The sequence below is a fragment of the Ovis aries genome, chromosome 16 (genome assembly GCF_016772045.2).
Source record: "Ovis aries strain OAR_USU_Benz2616 breed Rambouillet chromosome 16, ARS-UI_Ramb_v3.0, whole genome shotgun sequence".
Taxonomy (NCBI): Eukaryota; Metazoa; Chordata; class Mammalia; order Artiodactyla; family Bovidae; genus Ovis; species Ovis aries.
In genome coordinates, this window is record NC_056069.1 from 59,346,629 (window position 1) to 59,366,329 (window position 19,701).

The 19,701-nt window shown below is 41.9% G+C and overlaps 1 protein-coding gene across 3 annotated transcripts in view; it reads left to right on the forward strand.

The window, feature by feature from the left end:
• Positions 1-19,701, forward strand: part of DNAH5 (dynein axonemal heavy chain 5) — a 313,711-nt gene that overhangs the window by 34,607 nt on the left and 259,403 nt on the right. For 2 of the 3 annotated variants that reach the window (XM_012097159.4, XM_060400271.1), the window contains exon 1: positions 17,154-17,464. The exons of the other annotated variant lie outside the window; for it this stretch is intronic. In XM_012097159.4, the coding sequence (XP_011952549.3) occupies positions 17,408-17,464 (57 nt within the window). In that variant the 5' untranslated portion in view covers positions 17,154-17,407. Of the gene's footprint in view, positions 1-17,153; positions 17,465-19,701 lie in introns of those variants that run through there. 3 annotated transcript variants of the gene reach the window in all.

Consider the following 19,701-nt stretch of genomic DNA (forward strand, 5'->3'; position numbering starts at 1 on the left):
CTATAATTGTTTAAAAGAGGTTGGAGGTTTTAAATAAGAGAATGGTACTACATTTTACATAAGAGAAAGTGTTAGGACTTGTTCACGGTGAATTCACTATGTACTTGTATAAATATTCAGATCACTTGATGGATATATTTGCATGTTTTTCTTTAGAGATTGACATCAAAATTTTTGCCTCTTCAATGCACTACCTTGCATGTAGTCAGATCTGTTTTATCACTGATAATCATTTCATTGTTTAGTTTGGTTCATATGACATAGACAAAGTGTCTAAATTGGGAATTTTTGAAAGGGAAACAATTTGAACAAAAAGGTATTTCTTATGATTTAGAATTATAAAGGAGGAGATTGTGGCTTCACTTCCATTAAAGTATTCAATAATTGCCCCCATCATTGTGGTCTTTATGTAAATACTAGACAGTAAATGTAGATTATTGAGTCTTCGATGTACTTTGGATGAACCGTTCTGCAGTTCCTTAGCTCATCAGGCAGGGAGGGGTTTGGGTGAATTTCACTTCCAGCCGCTGGATGGCAGCTAACCTCCACCAGTGGCTGGCCGTTTCCACATCTTTCCACAGTTTCGGCTGCATCATCTAACATGCTGCGCTTGAAAGGAAAAAAGAAAAGAACCCAACATGTAGTATCTCTGGATTAATCTCATTTTATTAACCTTCAAACATAAGATTTTATAGGGCATAAGACTGAAATGCTGTAAATCTTGTAACTGGAATTCTGAGGATTTCTTTTTAAAAAGAAAAGAAAAAAAGCCTGGTGAGCCTAAACCTGTTGATTGCAGGCACGAAACTCGTTTCATGCATCTATGAGTCCATTATTAATAGTGGAGTTTTACCAACTTGACATTCCCCTACTGCAAATACTATTGCAACAGCAATTCCCCGAACGAAAATATTTGTAAACCTTAGTGGATAGCTCGAAGCAATGGTAAGTTGATGCTTGGTATATTGAAATTCACTCTAATGAATAATTCAGTTCACAAAATTCCAGTTAGCAATTCTATCCCATTTGATAATCACTCAGTAAAATGATAATAAAAAAACCCCACCTGTTTGTATATTTCAGTGCCAGAAAGAAATGTTAGAGTTGATTGTCGTGTAAACCTCAAGCTTCAGTCTAGGCTAATTAAGGAAAGTAGAAATGCAGAATAAGTAAGTATATGTCCTCTATTTAATTAAGGACACAGAGGAAGGAAACTGACACAGGAGGGGCTGGAATTTGCCTTTCACGTTTATCAGTGCTTCCTTCTGCCACATACCCCAAATAACACTACCACTACCAACGCAACACATTAAAACAGAAAAACAACAGCAAGGATGAGAACAACAGTGGCATGAAAAATAACACCTTCAAGAGGAATAAAAAACAGAGGTACTACTTAACAGAAAGGAATATCATTTGTTGTTTATTACCATATACACTAGGGGTGTGTGTGCTAAGTTGCTTCAGTCATGTTGGACTCTTTGCGCCACTATGGACTGTTGCCTGCCTGGCTCCTCTGTCCGCAGAATTTCCCAGGCAAGAATACTGGAGTGGGTTGGCAATGCCCTCCTCCAGTAGATCTTCCTGCCCCAGGGATCGAACCAGAGTCCCTAATGTCTCCTGCATTAGCAGGTGAGTCTACCGCTATTGCCACTTTGGATGCATATAGACTATTAGGTTAATTTAAAAATGATCACTTCTGTGTGAGATGCTGCGTGATTCACAATATTCAAATCTTCGCTTCCGAAAATATCCTAGTACAATTTATATTTCTAAAGTGTCATTGTTATTTCAGGATGAAAACTATTTGAGTTAAAGAATGAGCAATAGCATTTCAGAGAAGGTAACCCTGAGATTCAGGAAGGATAAAACAGAGGAAGGGACATGGGGATATACCCTGGACACATGAATAGGACTTTGACCTGCCCAGGACGGGAGTGGATTTCAGACAGATTCTGAAAGTATATCTGGAGAAGAACATGGACCCCCATTGCCTGAGTGGGCAATGGTTGATGTCTTTGCACAAGGGTGAGGTTTGTAGGAAAGAGCAGGAGGTGGCTTGAAGCTCTTCTTCCTTCATTGTTGCACATTTTGGGCAGAACCTCCCCTCCCCTTTGCTTTTCCATATATATCAGAATAAAATAAGTATATTTAAATGAGAGTTTGGACTTGATTTTAGTGAGATTTAATCTCTGTAAGAGTTGTGTGGGTGCCAAGTCGCTTCAGTTGTGTCCCTCTCTTTGCAACCCCATGGACTGTAGCCCGCCAGGGCACTCTGTCCATGGGATTCTCCAGGCAAGAATACTGGAGTGGGTTGCCATGCCATCTTCCAGGGGACCTTCCTGACCCAGGGATTGGACTTTTACATCTCCTGCATGGCAGGCGGGTTCTTTACCCCTAGTGCCACCTGGGATTATTGTAAGGGTCGAATGAACTAATTAGAGAAAAAGTCTGATAGAGTGCTTACCATTTAGAAAACTTTCTCTAGGACAAACTTTGGGGACTTAAAAAATGTTTTCCATTTCATTAATTTTCTTTTATTTATTTTTTAAAAGTACACATGTAATTCCCCAATGAGGATAACCGTTTGGAGGAAAATTGCCTTCAACTGTGGTTCTTTTAGTCATAATTGCCTCGGTTTTGCTCCTAGGAGATTGCTGTTTTCAGCTCTGTGCATTTTCTGGATTAGAAAAGCAATAGATTTTCTGCTATTGCTCTGCATCACACAATGAATTAACACGTTCAATTTTGTTTTCCTGTGCTTTCTTGTTATAATGTAATAAGCCATTCGGCACGCCATGTTTCCTTCATTCTGTTGTTTGGCTGAAAAACCCACTTGCCAAGCAATGTGCCTGTGGTCTGCCTTAGTCTTTAGGTTGATGGTGTGATCATGATTTGTTTCAACATGGTGCTCAGGATGGCAGGAAAATTGGTGATGATGTGAGATTTGCTTGAGAGATCATTTTCCTTTAGGCTTTAGGATAAGAAAAGAGGGAGACTGAAGCAGATGGGGAGGTTAAGAGAATGAAGAAGACCTAGCTGTACAAGGTGGGATGGGCCTCACTCAGGAAATTGACAGGGATATGAATGCTGGAGTGACTTCATGGGGAACAAGGAGACACCATCTTCCTTCTAGAATTTTCTCTGGGAGGAGATTCAAATGTTAAACTTTTGTTTTGGTAGATGAGGAAGAAGGAAGTGGAAAAGCAGAAAGTATTTTCTCCTGGCTCACTGTTGCTCACTTTGAGAACACTTATTGCGAGAACATCTTTATACTCTGCTTCTCTGGTGACTCAGATGGTAAGGAATTTGCCTACAGTGCCGGAGACCTGGGTTTGACCCCTGGGTCAGGAAGATCCCCTGGAGGAGAAAATGGCAACCCACTCCAGTATTCTTGCTTGGAGAATTCCATGGACAGAGGAGCCTGGCTCCTGTGGCCAGACAGGCTCCTCTGTCCATGGAGTTGCAAAGAGTTGGACACAATTGAACGGCTAACACAGGAAAGGAAATTGGTACAGACTTTCTTAAAGCTTTTAATTTTTTCCTTTAGTTTTTAGATATCCTGTGGTTCCTACTTTAAGTGATTTAGGCTAATTTCAGAACTGACTTTTATGGAAAATTCTTTTCTTATCTTTTAAACTTTATTGAATATTAAGGGTTTATAATCCCAGGGACAGGGGAGCCTGGTGGGCTGCCGTCCTTGGGGTCACACAGAGTCAGACATGACTGAAGCGACTTAGCAGCAGCAGCAGCAGATTTTTGATATATCGACTTGATACTGTAGGCTGGATTGCAATAAACTTTGACAGGTTCTCACAATTTAGTGCTTTATTATTGACTAATAGTGGTTTTGTCTCCTTTGCTAGATTATAAACTTTTTGTATCTTACACCTGAGTAACATATGGTGGGTGTATCCAAGAAGCTCAATAAATATAACAGTGGTTGACTTTGATGAGATTAGTGATCTAGACTAAAACATTTTCTTAAAATATATAAATCACACCTAAAATATGGAAATAGGAAAGGAATTATACAACCTAGCTTTATTCTTTAGAGTCTTTCTCTGTATCTTTGGTTCCTTTTAAACAATAATCTTCCCATATTTTTGATGATGTCATGTTTGAAAGTGAAAACAATCCCAAGAAATTGATTGTTCAGATTAATTTCATGTCAAATGCTAAATCACCAGGTAAGGGCTACATTTTCAAAATCTTTGTCTTATTCCAGCCTTCATGTTTTCATACTCGGTACATTTACGTCCCCATAATAATGGAACTTAATCAATGAGAGTTTATTTATGTTATTAATGGTTCCATTTCACTTGAATATTTGAATCTACCTGGGGTCTGCCTTTGAATACAAGGCCCAATGTCAGCTCTTTTCAGTGGAAAGGTTAATAATTGATGGAAAATCAGGGAACTGGCAATTAAGTAGCTGGAACTAGATATTGCATTGTAAAGCACTGTTAAGTGTACTTACCATAGGAAGAGTATGTATATGTTGTTGTTGTTGAGTCTCTAGGTCATGTCCAACTCTTTGCAGCCCCATGGACTGCAGCACGCTAGGCTTCCCTGTCCTTCACTATCCCCTGGAATTTGCTCAAACTTATGTCCATTGTGTCAATGATGCCATCCAACCATCTCAACCTCTGTCACCCCCTTCTCATCCTGCCCTCAGTCTTTCCCAGCATCAGGGTTTTTTTCCCAGTGAGTCAGTTCTTCACATCAAGTGGTCAAAGTATTGGAGCTTCAGCTTGAGCATTCCAATGAATATTCAGGACATATTTCCTTTAGGATTGCCTGGTTTGTTCTCCTTGCAGTCCAAGGGACTCTCAAGAGTCTTTTCCAGCACCACAGTTCAAAAGCATCAATTCTTCAGCACTCAGCCTTCTTTATGGTCCAACTCACATCTGTACATGACTACTGGAAAAACCATAGTTTTGACTATATGGATAGGAACCATATGTGTGTGTGTGTGTGCACACGTGTATATATATATATAAAGATTAATATTGGGTGTCCCTGCTCTGTCAGAAAAGTTGTAATGGTGGTTTTGGTAAGACGTAAGCATTGACACTCGTCTTAAAGTAGCTTTGGAAGAACAATTTGATCTGCATAGCAATTTTATAATTTAGTTTGTTAGCAATAAAATGAATTTATAATTATTTTTAATTAATTTATTTTTAAATTGGAGGATAATTGCTTTACAGTGTTGTGTTGGTTTCTGCCATACGTCACCATGAATCAGCCACAGGTATATGTGTGTCCCCTCCCTTTGAACCTCCCTCCCACCTCTCATCCCATCGCACCCCACTAGGTTGTTACAGAGCACTCAGCTGAGCTCCCTGCTTCTTATAGCAAATGCCCACTGGCTGTCTGTTTCACATGTGGTAATGTGTGTTTCAGTGTTACTCTCTCAGTTTGTCCCACTGTGTCCATAAGTCTGTTCTCTATGTCTGAATCTCTCTTGCTGCCCCCAAAATAGGTTGATCAGTACCTTTTTTCTAGAGTCCATCTATGTGCATGAATTTACGTCATTTTGCTGACTTACTTCACTCTGTATAACAGGCTTTGGGTTCATCCACCTCACTAGAACTGACTCTAATTCATTCCATTTAATGGCTGGAATATCTTCTTTATGTATGCAATAATGAAGTTTATGTTTCCTCTCTGAAATGTTTTCAAATTTTTGCTATTGAAGGAAACAGCAGGATTTGAGATTTGCCTTGTGAAATCTATAGGCAGTAATGACATTTATTACAAATTATGTTACGGTCTTTAAGAAAGGTGAAGTTTAATAAACATGAGCAGGTAAATAAATTGGGCTATTTTTGTCTTCTTTGGCAAAATAAATTTTGCTTTCTTGGTAGCAGAGTAACTCATTTGTAACTGTAGGTTATTTGGGGTTTAAAGACTTAGTTAGCTCCTGGATGAGGTTATAGATGGGACTGTTCCTCATTCACTTAATGAGCAGTGCAAAGATCCAGAAATATAGCTGTGATGTGGACAGATCCATCCCTGATCTGAGAGTTTGCAGTGGTATTGGTGGAGGTCAGAGGTCACCAAAAGCAAAGCATCTGAGCCTCCCCTTGAACTCTGACCTTCCATCAGCTGCTGTCTTTCTGAAGTGATCATTCTTAGCTCTGACTGGACATATCTTCCTTTGATATCTCCCCAAGTTTATCATTAACCTTTTCAAAGAGAGACAGAACATTCTTTCTAGAAATCACTGCTTGGTTTCAGAGAAATAGATTTTCTGTATCTGATCACATTCTTGTAATCAAGTTTTTCTGCCTTGTGAATCAATGCATCGCATTTACTACCAGACTCCTTGGCATGGGTGTGAGTCTTAACCTCCAAATTTATAAATATGTCTTGGTTATTTTTGTGGGTTTGTATTTATGGCAGTGTTAGTCGCTCAGGAAGGAAATGGCAACCCACTCCAGTGTTCTTGCCTGGAGAATCCCAGGGACAGGGGAGCCTGGTGGCCTGCCGTCTCTGGGGTCGCACAGAGTCGGACACGACTGAAGCGACTTAGCAGCAGCAGCATGTCCGACTGTTTGCAACCCCATGGACTGTAGCCTGCCAGGCTCCTCTGTCCATGGAATTCTCCAGGCAAGGATACCGGAGTGGGTAGTCATTCCCGTAAATATCATATTAAAAGGGTTTTCAAAGTCATGCTATCGTACACCGGGAAGTTCCCCATGATGATGGCTAAGTAATGTGATTCTGAAGGGGTGATATTAGAAGCCTGGGATGTTGTTCTTTGTTGCTTTTAGAAAATGTCTCTTGAGTGAATCAACAAAACATCCCTAATAGTAGGATTTGATTTTTACACTGAATGCCATTTGACTAACTTTATTCTCTGGAGGAAAGGGACAAGATTTTGAGATTACCATTTCATGACATTTTAGCACAAGAGAAAAGCAGAGAGATGCAGGATTCCACAAGAATTTTGATGTTTGTTCGTGAACCTGTCTCTCTGCTTTCTTCTTTCCCTGTTAAATAAGCACAGCTGTGGTAATGGCAGAGCAGCCTCAAAATGGTCCTCCAGTGAACACTGGGCCCTTGCCCCTCATTTCTGCTGCTGTGACGTTGGCTTCCTGCAGGGCTGTGTGTGTCTGTTGGTGGGAATCAGCGGGAGCTGGTAGATGGGGGAATGTGGAACTAACAGTCATGTCTCAGTGTTATTCACCAGTCCTTGACATCGTCATTTTCAGAACCAGATCTTGGCATCTTCATTATCAGACTTATGTAAGAAAGATAGTTTCCTTCTAAATAAATACCTGATAAACTAAATCAGAGCCAAAAGAGATGGAATATGAGTTGGTGTTTCTGTTGCTTTATGTTTGGGAAAAGCATCATACCTAAGTGCCTGAGAAAGCCCATGGGTGGAACAGTAGCAACAGACAGGTAACATAAAGGTCAGGATCATTCATATCTACAGCTTCCACAAAGCAAGAACTAGCACGTTAATAAGGATTCTTGGGCTTCCCTGGTGGCTCAGTGGTAAAGAATCCGCCTGCCAATGCAGGAGACGTGGGTTTGATTCTTGACCCGAGAAGATCCCACATGCCTTGGAGCAACCAAGCCTGTGCACCACAAAGGCTGAGCCCACGCCCGAGAGAAGCCACAGCGATGAGAAGCCCCCAACCACAGCTAGAGAGTAGCTCCCACTCTCCACATCTAGAGAAAAAACCACGCAGCGGTGCTAAACAGCATAAATAGATACATAACAATTGTTAAAGAAATAAGGATTCTTTCCACATCTCTCCGGTTAATACTTGTCTTATTGTTTGGACCTTGGTTTTCGGAAAGAAGATGTAATTAAGGCATAGGATCATTCCCAAGCTGTTGCTTATCTTTTAGATTATAACTACAAACAAGATGCTAATTAAAGAAGTGTTGTTTTTCTCAATGGTGTGTGAAACAGTGCCAAAATTTTGGTCTTAAATAAAGAGCGAATGGGGTAGCTGAATGAGGCAATATGATCCGAAAGGGACTAATATGAAAAAATTAGAACCAGGTTAAGTAGCTGATTGAGGAGCCGAGTATTGGGTGGACTTCACTACTATGAATTCTGTGATTGGCACCTAAGATTTGATGTTCATATCTTCATTTGGAGCCCCTGAGCTTGTGTTTAGGTTTGGGAGGAGAATCTTAAAAAGCACTACAGCTTAGTTTTTAAAAAAGTTTTATTGAAATAGAGTTGATTTACATCATTGTGTCAGTTTGAGGTGAACAGCAAAGTGATTCAGTTACACATATACGTATCTATCTATTCTCTGTTAGTTTCCTTTCCCTTATAGGTTATTATAAGATACTGGTGTAGTTACCTGTGCTATACCATAGGTCCTTGATGGTTACCTATTTTATATATAGCAGTATATTTATTTAAATTCCAGACTCCTAGTTTAGCCATCTGCCCTTCCCCCTCTGATGACTGTAAGTTTGTTTTTCTATGTCTGTGAGTCTATTTCTGTTTGTAAATGAGTGCCACTTGTACCACTTGTTTAGATTCCACATATTAGTGATATCAAATGATATTTGTCTTTGTCTGTCTGACTGACTTCACCTAGAGTATGAGAATCTCTCAGTTCAGCTCAGTCCAGCTGCTCAGTCGTGTCTGACTCTGAGACCCCATAGACTGCAGCATGCCAGGCTTCCCCGTTCATCAGCAAATCCTGGAGCTTACTCAAACTCATGTCCATTGAGTCGGTGATGCCTTCCAACCATCTCATCCTCTGTCATCCCCTTCTCCTCCCACCTTCAATCTTTCCCAGCATCAGGGTCTTTTCAAATGAGTTAGATCTTCACATCAGGTGGCCAAAGTATTGGAGTTGCAGCTTTAGCATCAGTCCTTCCAATGAACACTCAGGATGGACTATTGCATCTCCTTGCAGTCCAAGGGACTCTCAAGAGTCTTCTCCAACACCACAGTTCAAAAGCATCAATTCTTTGGTGCTCAGCTTTCTTTGTGGTCCAGCTCTCACATCCATACATGACTACGGGGAAAACCATAGCTTTGACTGGACCTTTGTTGGCAAAGTAATGTCTCTGCTTTTTTATATTCTGTCTAGGTTGGTCATAATTTTTCTTCCAAGGAGTAAGCGTCTTTTAATTTCATGGCTGCAATCACCATCCGCAGTGATTTTGGAGCCCAAGAAAATAAAGTCTGTCACTGTTTCCATTGTTTCCCCATCTACTTCCCCTGAAGTGATGAGACCAGATGCCATGATCTTAGTTTTCTAAATGTTGAGTTTTAAGCCAATTTTTTCATTCTCCTCTTTCACTTTCATCAAGAGGCTCTTTAGTTCTTTGCTTTCTGCCATAAGAGTGGTATCATCTGCGTATCAGAGGTTATTGATAATGGCATTTGTAACAATATGGATGATAATCTCTAGGTCCATCCATATTGTTTCAAATGGCATTATTTCATTCTTTTTTTATGGCTGAGTAGTAGTCCATTGAAAGCACTATGTAGCTTTATACACAAAAGAACAAGTGTATTGGTCCAGGGAACATCATTTGTTCAAGATTGGGCATCTAGAATGGGAAAAAATTTCTATGGGAAAACAATATTATCAAAGATGTCACAGCCCTGCAAAGTTAAAGTCATCAGCCTCGTTTCAGATGATTCCAGGGATATCGTAATTTTCCAGTGTTTTGTTTGCTGTGTTGTAAGATTGTACTTGAAAAATTCATGTTAAGATAATGTTTCGATTACTTTAAGATGCTGTATGCCTGGGATGCAAGTGATGGAGATCACTCACTTAGTTCCTCCATCTTGCTTAGAACTGGATGGTGCCTGTAAGATCATCTGGTCACCTACTTCCTGTTGTTCATGGGCAGTTGGGACCGGAGTGGCTGGTGGTTTATTAACATCATACACTCAACCAGTATTTGGGTGTCGACATCAAAAACATGGCTTCCCAAAGCCAGGACAATGCTGTTTCTATGAATATATTGAAGTATCCCCAGAGGAAAGACAAGAAATCAGAAGGTTGAGCAAAAATTCCTAATTCTTATACTTTCTGCTCAAAAGGTACTATACAAAATAACATCTGGAATGAGCATTAACACCGAGCATCTCTGTTCTTCCAATCTATACCTGCGGAACTTGGGTGTTCTGTTTAGCAGATGCTTTACTCTAATGCATCAATTTTCTGTATTGTCCTTTGGGATCTTACTTGTGTTTCTCCCTTCCTCTTTTGAATTTTGGCAGATGAGGCTGCAGAAAACGTATGCATCTTTTTAAGCTTTTGTTGCACATTTTGAACTCACAGCAATCATAGCAAAACCAACATCCTGCACCACTTAATTTAAGTTTTCAAAAAAAATTTTAAGGCAAGACAGCTAAAGTAATTATTGAATCCACATATGATTAGTTATCTTTCTTTTAATTGTGACTTTTTTCTTTCTTTTATGAATTTAGAAGTAAAGAGAAAGATACTGGATGTTCTCGGTCTCACATATACTGACCTTGGTCAGGAAGATCCCCTGGAGAAGGGGTAGGCTACCCACACCAGTATTCTTGGGCTTCCCAGGTGGCCCAGTGGTAAAAATCTGCCTGCCAATGCTGGAGTCACTGGCTCAATCCCTGGGTCAGGAAGATCCCCTGGAGGAGGAAATGGCAACCCACGCCTGTATTCTTGCCTGGAGAATCCCATGGACAGAGGAGTCTGGCGGGCTACAGTCCAGAGGGTTGCAAAGAGTTGGACACAACTGAACGACCAAGCACAAGCATACTGACCTTCACGTTTTCAAGATGAAAAGACCAATAGGAAAAGCAAAGAACCGGAGCTTTATTTCCGTTTCTTTAGTGTTCTTTTCTCCAACACGCACTCCTTCTCTAGATTCTTCCATTCCTGTTGAGTTATTCTTCACTTTACCAAGCTTGGCACAGCATGGAATCACCTTGGACAAATTCCAATCACCATGGGATCCCCCATTACCATTGTCAAGTTGCATTTATCTGTTTCTCCCCTCTTCTTCATCCAGGATTTCTATATGGGGGTAGCTTAGGGGTGGCAACATGGTGGATGGGATAAAAGAACCTGCCTCTTTTTATCTAGCTTGTTTGTTTTTGGCCAGTGCCATACTTCATGTGGGGTCTTAGTTCCCCCACCAAGAAGTAAGCCTGTGCCCCTGCATTGAAAGAGTGGAGTCTTACCCACTGGAAGTCTTAGCCACTGCTGAGGCAGTCCCTTAGCTTGTTTGGTTTTGAGTGGATCAGGTGACCACTGTCTCCACTCCCTTATTAAATCCTTTGTTTCCTCATGCCAGGATTCTGACTTTAATCTTCCTTTCCTCCCATTCTTTAGCATAATCTTCCTAATCAAGATTTTCATCAACTTATTCTTCAGTGACTTCCTAATGCCAGTGAGGGCCACCTATCATAGGTTGACACACACAGTTCAGCCTCACATACTCTTCAGAGATTAATCACTCATATTTCTGTACAACTGCAGCACCAGAAAGGCTTGCTTTTGAAATCCAATCTCTGTGCTTTGCTGCTGATATTTTCCCTGTACGTTATGCCCTTCAGTTCAGTTCCGTTGCTCAGTCGTGTCCGACTCTTTGCGACCCCATGTACTGCAGCATGCCAGGCTTCCCTGTCCATCACCAACTCCTGGAGCTTACTCAAACTCATATTCATTGAGTTGGAGATGCCATCCAACCATCTCATCCTCTGTCATCCCCTTTTCCTCCCGCCTTCAATCTTTCCCAGCATCGGAGTCTTTTCCAGTGAGTCAGGTCTTCACATCAGGTAGCCAAAATATTGAAGCCTCAGCTTCAACATGAGTCCTTCCAATGAATATTCAGGGTTGATTTCCTTTAGGATTGACTGGTTTGATTAAACTTAGATTTAGAAAAATCATGTCACTCTTGTGCATCCATACAAATATAGATGTAATGAATGGGTTAAGAAATTTCCAAAGCTCCTTCCCATCGAGGGTCTGCTCCTGTCAGGTATTCTGTGAGTTGTGATGCTGCTGTTCTCTTGATCTTCTCAGAAGGTATCAGTGGAAGGTTTTCAGAAAACAACCAGGACACACATTCCTCCTCAGATGGATTTTCAGTAGTTTGTTGACTGTGATATTGAGGTGCTCCAGTGGCCTTATCCTGATACCTGGAGTGACAACTGAGTCTGCACAAACTCTGGCCATGATTTCTGTCAACCAACAGTTAAAAGTGAAGAGCAGATGTGCCCAATTTCAATGTGGTAAAAAGTGCAAAAAATGTGCTACTCAGAATGGATTGAAATATGGTACTTTCTCATCCCACTTACTCTTTTTTATGCTGCCCCCTTGTATCATTGTTTACAAGGCCATTAAACTGATGAATGTATTTAATTCTGCTTGGCCTCATTGAGACATTTAGAAGCAGAAATCTGTGAAAAATGTGTAGATGGTAACCATTAAAACCTGGATCTACTCTTTCTCTTGGGGTATATTGGGAAATCAAGAGCAAAATTTTGAAGCAGCTCTACACTGAAATTTATGTGTTGGGTTAAATTCCTTGGGAATTCGTCCCTATATTGGTATTGTCACTAATTGTAGTCATAACTTTTTTGCAAATAAAAACTATTATCATATTTTTCATGTATTAGGTACCTGTGAGGATCCAGGAATTTTACATAATCACAAGTCTGTTAGGCAGGTGGGTTTATTTCTAGTGCGTAATTTAGAAAACAAAAGCTCTGATGTCATATAGCTGAAAGAGAACAATGCTGGGTTTTAAACCCAGGTGAGTCCTACCCAGTTGGAGCTAGTGGTAAAGAACCCACCTACCAATACAGGAGATGTAAGAGACGTAGGTTCAATCCCTGGGTCGGGAAGATGTCCTAGAGAAGGAAATGGCAACCCACTCCAGTATTCTTGCCTGGAGAATCTCGTGGACAGAATCCCATGGACAGGCTGCAGTCCATAGGGTCGCGCAGAGTCAGACACAACTGAAGCAACTTAACGTGCTCACAGCATGCATGTGTCTGACCCAGAACTTGCACTTTGCTACTCTACCACGGTAGGTTGTACATACAGGGCTGCAAGGCTCAACGTGGGTGATTCTTCATGATATAGCAATGAGTGCAGGAAGTTTCACACTTTGGAATATAAGTACAAACGGCAGTAATTTAGAACACAGATCCAAGTGAAGCTTGCATCAGGATTTCCTTTTTAATGGCACTTTCCACGATTTGTGTAATCATATTTTATTTATAATTATGTTATTTACTTCATATCTTCCCCCAGTGAAGGCCGGCATGTTGGCTTTTTGTTGGTTCTGAGATCTCTATGTTTTACATTTTAATGTCTATGAATACAGAATGCAGCTTAAAATTGAGGTTGTTTTTAAGTGTAATTGGCAGTGTTTTATTTTTCTCTTTGGAAGTCCTCTAAAATAATTATGCATTTTACAATGAACATTTTTTTAGTGTTTGATTAATTGTGATTTTAAAATTAATTTAATTTATTTATTTGGCTGTTTTGGGTGTTAGTCTTACATAATCACTGGCCCACGAGACCTTTGTTGCATCACATGGGATCTTTTGTTGTGGCACACGGGCTCTGGAGCATGTGGGCTCAGTAGTTGTGGCACTGGGGCTTAGTTCCTCTGCAGGATGCGAGATCTTAGTTCCCTGACCAGGGATTGAACCTGTCTCCCTAAATTGCAAGGCCGATTCTTAACCACTGGACCACCAGGGAAGTCCCAAGCATGTGTTTTAATTAGCTGCTCTATGGCAACTGGACGGAGAAGGCAATGGCAACCCACTCCAGTACTCTTGCTGGGAAGGTCCCATGGATGGAGGAGCCTGGTAGGCTGCAGTCCATGGGATCACTAGAAGTCAGACATGACTTCACTTTCACTTTTCACTTTCATGCATAGGAGAAGGAAATGGCAACCCACTCCAGTATTCTTGCCTGGAGATTCCCAGGGACGGGAGAGCTGGGTGGGCTGCCATCTATGGGGTCACACAGAGTCGGACATGACTGAAGCGACTTAGCAGCAGCATGCTTAATACATAGTACAGTGCCTGGTCCTATAAAACTACTCACATTTGCTGAATGAAGAGTGAGTGAATGAATCAAAGTGAAACTTTAAACCTTGCCTGAAGGTACTTGGATTTCTGGATGAAGTCTCCTGCCTATAGGAAGTTCATTGTCCACTCTTGTATTCTCATTATATCTTACTTAAGATTTGTGAAATGGCCAATATGCTCAGCTTGGAGCAGTGCATCGTCCATAAAGATAGGGCTGGAGGACTCCTCAGCTTAAAAGTTCCTGTAGGAGGAGGGGGGCAAAAGGAGAAAGGGGTGGCGGAGGATAAGATGGTTGGACAGCATCACTAACTCTGGACATGAATCTGGGCAAATTCTGGGAGAGAGTGGAGGACAGAGGAGCCTGGCGTGCTGCAGTCTGTGGGGTAGCAAAGAGCTGGATGGGACTGAAAAACAGCAACAAGGAGGTGTCTTGCTTGCTGAAGCTGTCGCCTGGTAGAAAGTGCTAATAGGAAAACTCACCCGAGTCTCTCTCTGGGCGGCATTTGATACCCTTCTCCAATGACCAGAAACCGACTCTATTGTCGGCTGGTGATTAGGGGGCAAGGAGTCAGATGCAGGCTTGTGCTTTGATTGGTTTGTGCTGTAGCAGTGGTTTAGTTGCTAAATTGTGCTGAGTGCCGAAGAATTGATGCTTTTGAACTGTGGTGTTGGAGAAGACTCTTGAGAATCCCTTGGACTGCAAGGAGATCCAACCAGTCCATCCTAAAGGAGATCAGTCCTGAATATTCATTGGAAGGACTGATGCTGAAGCTGAAACTCCAATACTTTGGCCGCCTGATGCGAAGAAATGACTCATTTGAAAAGACCCTGGTGCTGGGAATGATTGAAGGTGGGGGGTGAAGGGGACGACAGAGGATGAGATGGTTGGATGGCATCACCAACTCAATGGATGTGAAGTTTGAGTAAGCTCCAGGAGTACGTGATGGACAGGGAAGCCTGGCATGCTGCAGTCCATGGGGTTGCAAAGAGCAATTTGACTCTGGTCGGACATGACTGAGCGAGTGGACTGAACTTGAGACCTCATGGACTGCAGCCCACCAGGCCCCTCTGGCCATGGGGTTTCCCAGGCAAAAAGACTGAAGTGAGTTGCCATTTTCTTCTGCAGGGGTTCCTCTCGGCCCAGGGATCAAACCCCGGTCTCTTGCATTGCAGGCAGATTCTTTACCGACTGAGCCACCAGGAAAGCCCCTCATTTGTGCTGCTTGATGAAAATTCTCAGTGAGCCTCCTTCACTCAAGGGCATTTCTTAAGACATCTACTGTCTTTGCTGAAATTCAGCCCCAGAGGTTGGAAGACTTTGCAGTTTACTGCGGAGCCTCGAGAGAGCTATGGTGATGCCTGCCAAACCCAGGATGAATGCCATCAGCCATCTGTGGAAATCTTCCCAGAAAGTAACTCTTCCCAAGAGAGACCGTTGCATTAATAAATGAGCGGCTGATGAAATGATGATGGTGCCTAAGATACCATTAGGGAAGCTGCGATTTCAATGTAACTAATGAAAGATAAACAGTGACATAGCGAATTGTCTCCTCTGTCCTGAGGTCATGTGTGGACAGAGGATCCTTAGGACTGAGATGCTGAGCAAGGAGGATGAGAAAATACTGCGATTTGCTGGTGACCTTTCAACCTGGCACAGAGAATGAGGGCTAGTCTAGATACCGTCTTCATTCATGGTTAGAACAAAAAACAGTTGCTTGCCTATACCCAGAGGTTGACTGAAAAACTATCCCATAAACCAACTATAACTTCCTGTGTTTTGTGTGTATGTGTTTCTTTTAAAAAACATTTACTTATTGATTTGGCAGCATGCAGGATCTCCAGTCTTTGTTACAGCATGCCAATTCTTGGTTGAGGCACACAGGCTCTAGTTCCCTGGCCAGAGATGGAACCCCAGTACCCTGCATTGGGAGCTGGAGTATTAGCTGCTGGACCACCAGAGAAGTCTCTAGTGCTTTGCTTACCAAACAGTATTCAGGTCTAAGTGCTGTCTCTCTGTTAACTCTCTGTATGGAATGAAATCAGTGCTCGGTCGCTCAGTCGTGTCAAACTCTTTGCAGCCCCATGGACTGTAGCCTTCCAGGCTCCTCTGTCCATAGAATTTTTCCGGCAAGAATACTGGAGTGGGTTGCCATTTCCTTCTCTAGGGGATTTTCCCAGCGTAGGGATTGAACCCGTGTCTTTTTCGTCTCCTGCCTTGCAGGTGGATTCTTTACCACTGTGCTACTTGGGAAGCTATGTATGGAGGCTCTGCCCTAATGTTGTCTCCAACAGGAGACAACTTGAATCTCCCAAGTTCAGGTACCAAATTGACATCCAAATTAGCAGTAGGTGTCAATACCAAATTAGCATCCTGGCTTTCAAACGGGTCTCCTGTGAGATTAATTAGCAGGATCTTGGTGGGATGGGTCCCCTGGCTCCTGATTTATCCTTGGATGACCTGGTTGGATTTGAGTTCCTGAAACTTGAACTTCAAGGACTAAAACCTGGATTCAACATGTCCAACTGTAAATGTCCTGCCATTTATTCATCTTGATGAGAGAAATCACACCTACTAGACTTCTCAGATCACACTGGCTGTGACTCCCCATCATGTCTTTACAGAAAGGATGATCAAGATCTTTAGTCACAGAGAATAAATATCCTTGGTTTATTTGTAAGTACAGCTCTGTGAGCGCAAGTAATTTATGGACATCATTTGCTATTTGCATAAGAAGTAGGCTTGTTTTTTATGGGAAGAAAATGGCTCCATTGAGTTACAATTAGCCTACCTGACAGTCACAATTAGTCACAAGCCTGGCAGTTAATCGAGCACACAAAAGTTGTTTAGACAAAGATGGACTGAATGTCTTGTGCAACTGATTCAGAGCTGTGGCTTCTCTGTTTTCTGTTTTGATCTGGTTTAAAGTTACTCACTCTTCAAAGAAATGATTCAAATATCTCTGTTGACTTCAAGCTTACTGCTGGGCAGTGTCTAGAATTAAACAAACATCAGAGGTTGTGTTGCAACCCAGCTGTTCAAATGCATTGATAGGTTGATAAGTATGAATGGGAGACACGGTTCAACTGTATAGCGTGTAAACAGTATTGCCCTAACAACACAGGGCTTTGGAAGAGAGGAGAGGCCAAAGCGGAGAGCCTCTAGAAGGAAAACTTAAATTCAAGAGTAGGTTTTAATTTTTATTCCATGTTTATGGTGCCTAATACATGCAAGTTGGACATGTAAACATGTTGAACTTCTGGTCCTCCAAAATGCTTTTCATCTGAAAGCCTGTTGGATGATGAGTTGGTCTCCCAGGAGCTAGAAGATCATTCTGGAAGAATCTATAAGCTGAACAGATTGCTGGGATGTTTAGGATCGGCAGGCGACAGCTCTGGAAGCAGAGTGTCACCCGAGTTTTAATGGTAAGGAGCTGCTGTCTGTGAGCTTGCACATGTCTTAGAACATTATCTCTTGCACCTGTGTGCAAAAATTCCTTAAAAAGTTCAAAATCGTGTTCTGATGAATCTGTGAGAAACATGTTTATCTACTAACTTTTGGATAGTACGTAAGGCTATATGTTACTTCAAATTTAAAATTAAAAAGGAGTTTCATCTTTAGGCTTTTCTGCACCTTGCCCCCTTCACTATGGCTTCCTGTAGAAATGCAGCCTCCATCTTTTGGGATGATGCTTCTTGTTGTTGCTCTGTCGATAAGTCGTGCCTGACTCTTTGCAGCCCCATGGACTGCAGCACATTTAGCATTCAAGCCAGGCTCCTCTGTCCTTCACTTTCTCCTGGACTTTGCCCAAACTCATGTCCATTGAGTGGGTGATGCTATACAACCATCTCATCCTCTGTTGCCCCTTTCTTCTCCTGCCCTCAGTCTTTCCCAGCATTAGGGTCTTTTCCACTGAGTCACCTCTTCACATTAGGTGGCCAAAGTATTGGAGCTTCAGCTTCAGCATCAGTCCTTCCAATGAATATTCAGGGTTAATTTCCTTTAGGATTGATTGGTTTGATCTCCTTGCTGTTGAAGGGACTCTTAAGCTGCTTGCCTGATGAAAAAAAAAACCCACTCAGGGTGCCTTGGTGACTGCATTCTCCTAGACCCATAAGCTTTTGTTGGTGATGAGAATTTATTAAGGCTTCTTTAAAATGACATCCCCCCACTTACCCTGTCCCCTGTAGCCTTCTATGGGCCTGGAAATGTGGTCACAGACCTTGAGCTACAAGGTTGAAGAATGAGCTTCCCTTAGCCTAGGACTCAACTTAGCAGCTTTGGATCAGGCAGATGCATAAAGAGGTGTTTGGAGCTTCTTCCACTGATGATTAATGTCAGAAGAAAATTGAAGTTTCTCCAGAACTCTGTTGTCGACATTGACCCACGCTTCCTCAGGGCTTGACTGCTGTATCTTTCATGCACCCCTAGCATCCTGGATGATTCTGGCCAGCCTTGTAGCTCTGCTCTTCCACCGCGAAACACAGAAACATTGTCTTTGTTCTTCCTAAGCTCTCTGCCACCAGCCACCCTCTTTCCCCTAGCCCCACCATTCTGTTGCATCTCTCCCAAGATCAACATCTTTCAGCCAAGCCCTTGAACTTGTTGGCCTGCAAACGCTTATTATTTAAGACCAAGTACAAGTGCCACCTTCTCTGAGAAGCCTCCCTGACACTTTAGGAGGAGGTGGGGGCTCCCTTCCTTGGGTCCTCTCAGCTCTCTGACGCTTGAGCTCTCATCAGATTGCTGCGGTGAGATGGCGTTTGTTTACTATGAGTTCCTGGATGACTAGATGGGGCTTCCTCCATCTCTAATAGCCTTCCTTTAACACAGAACCTGGTACTTGTTGTTGTTCAGTTGCTAAGTCACGTCTGACTCTTTGTGATCCCACGGACTGCAGCTTGCCAGGCTCAGAACCTGGTATAATACACCTTAGTTTATGCTTTCTCAATAAATTGAATTAATTAAATGTTTCACATGTCTGAATATTTTCCCTATTCTTTACTTTTCCGTGCTTCACTATGAAATCACAAAAATTAAAATTGATGATAAAATCCCGAGTATAATGAATGAATTGGATTCTTCCTTGGCACTAGTTACCTTAACTAGTAACTTAAGTGTTTTGGAAGTTTCTATACATTTGGGATGGTGGTTCTGTTAACCCCCCTTACGTATGATATTAACAGAATTACCTTAATAATGTTGCAGTGTATTATGTAAATAATTACACATTTTCTGTTTAGCACACTGATTTGATGGCTTATAAGTTATGCCTTTGTCACCTAAAATAATCAATGACCAAGATTCCCAAACCACTTAAGATACACAATTTAGCCCCTAAACTGGGCTTCCCTGGTGGCTCAGAGGTTAAAGTGTCTGCCTGGAATGCAGGAGACCTGGGTTCAATCCCTGGGTCGGGAAGATCCCCTGGAAAAGGAAATGGCAACCTGCTCCAGTACTCTTGCCTGGAGAATCCCATGGAGGGAGGAGCCTGGTGGGCTACAGTCCATGGGGTCGCAAAGAGTCGGACATGACTGAGTGACAAACTACTACTACTATATTTAAACTTAGTCTGCGGCTATTTCTGTAGTGATGCTATATTGTCATTAGGTTATTGTAATATAATAATTGACTCTGTTCAGAATACACCTGAAGATAGCCG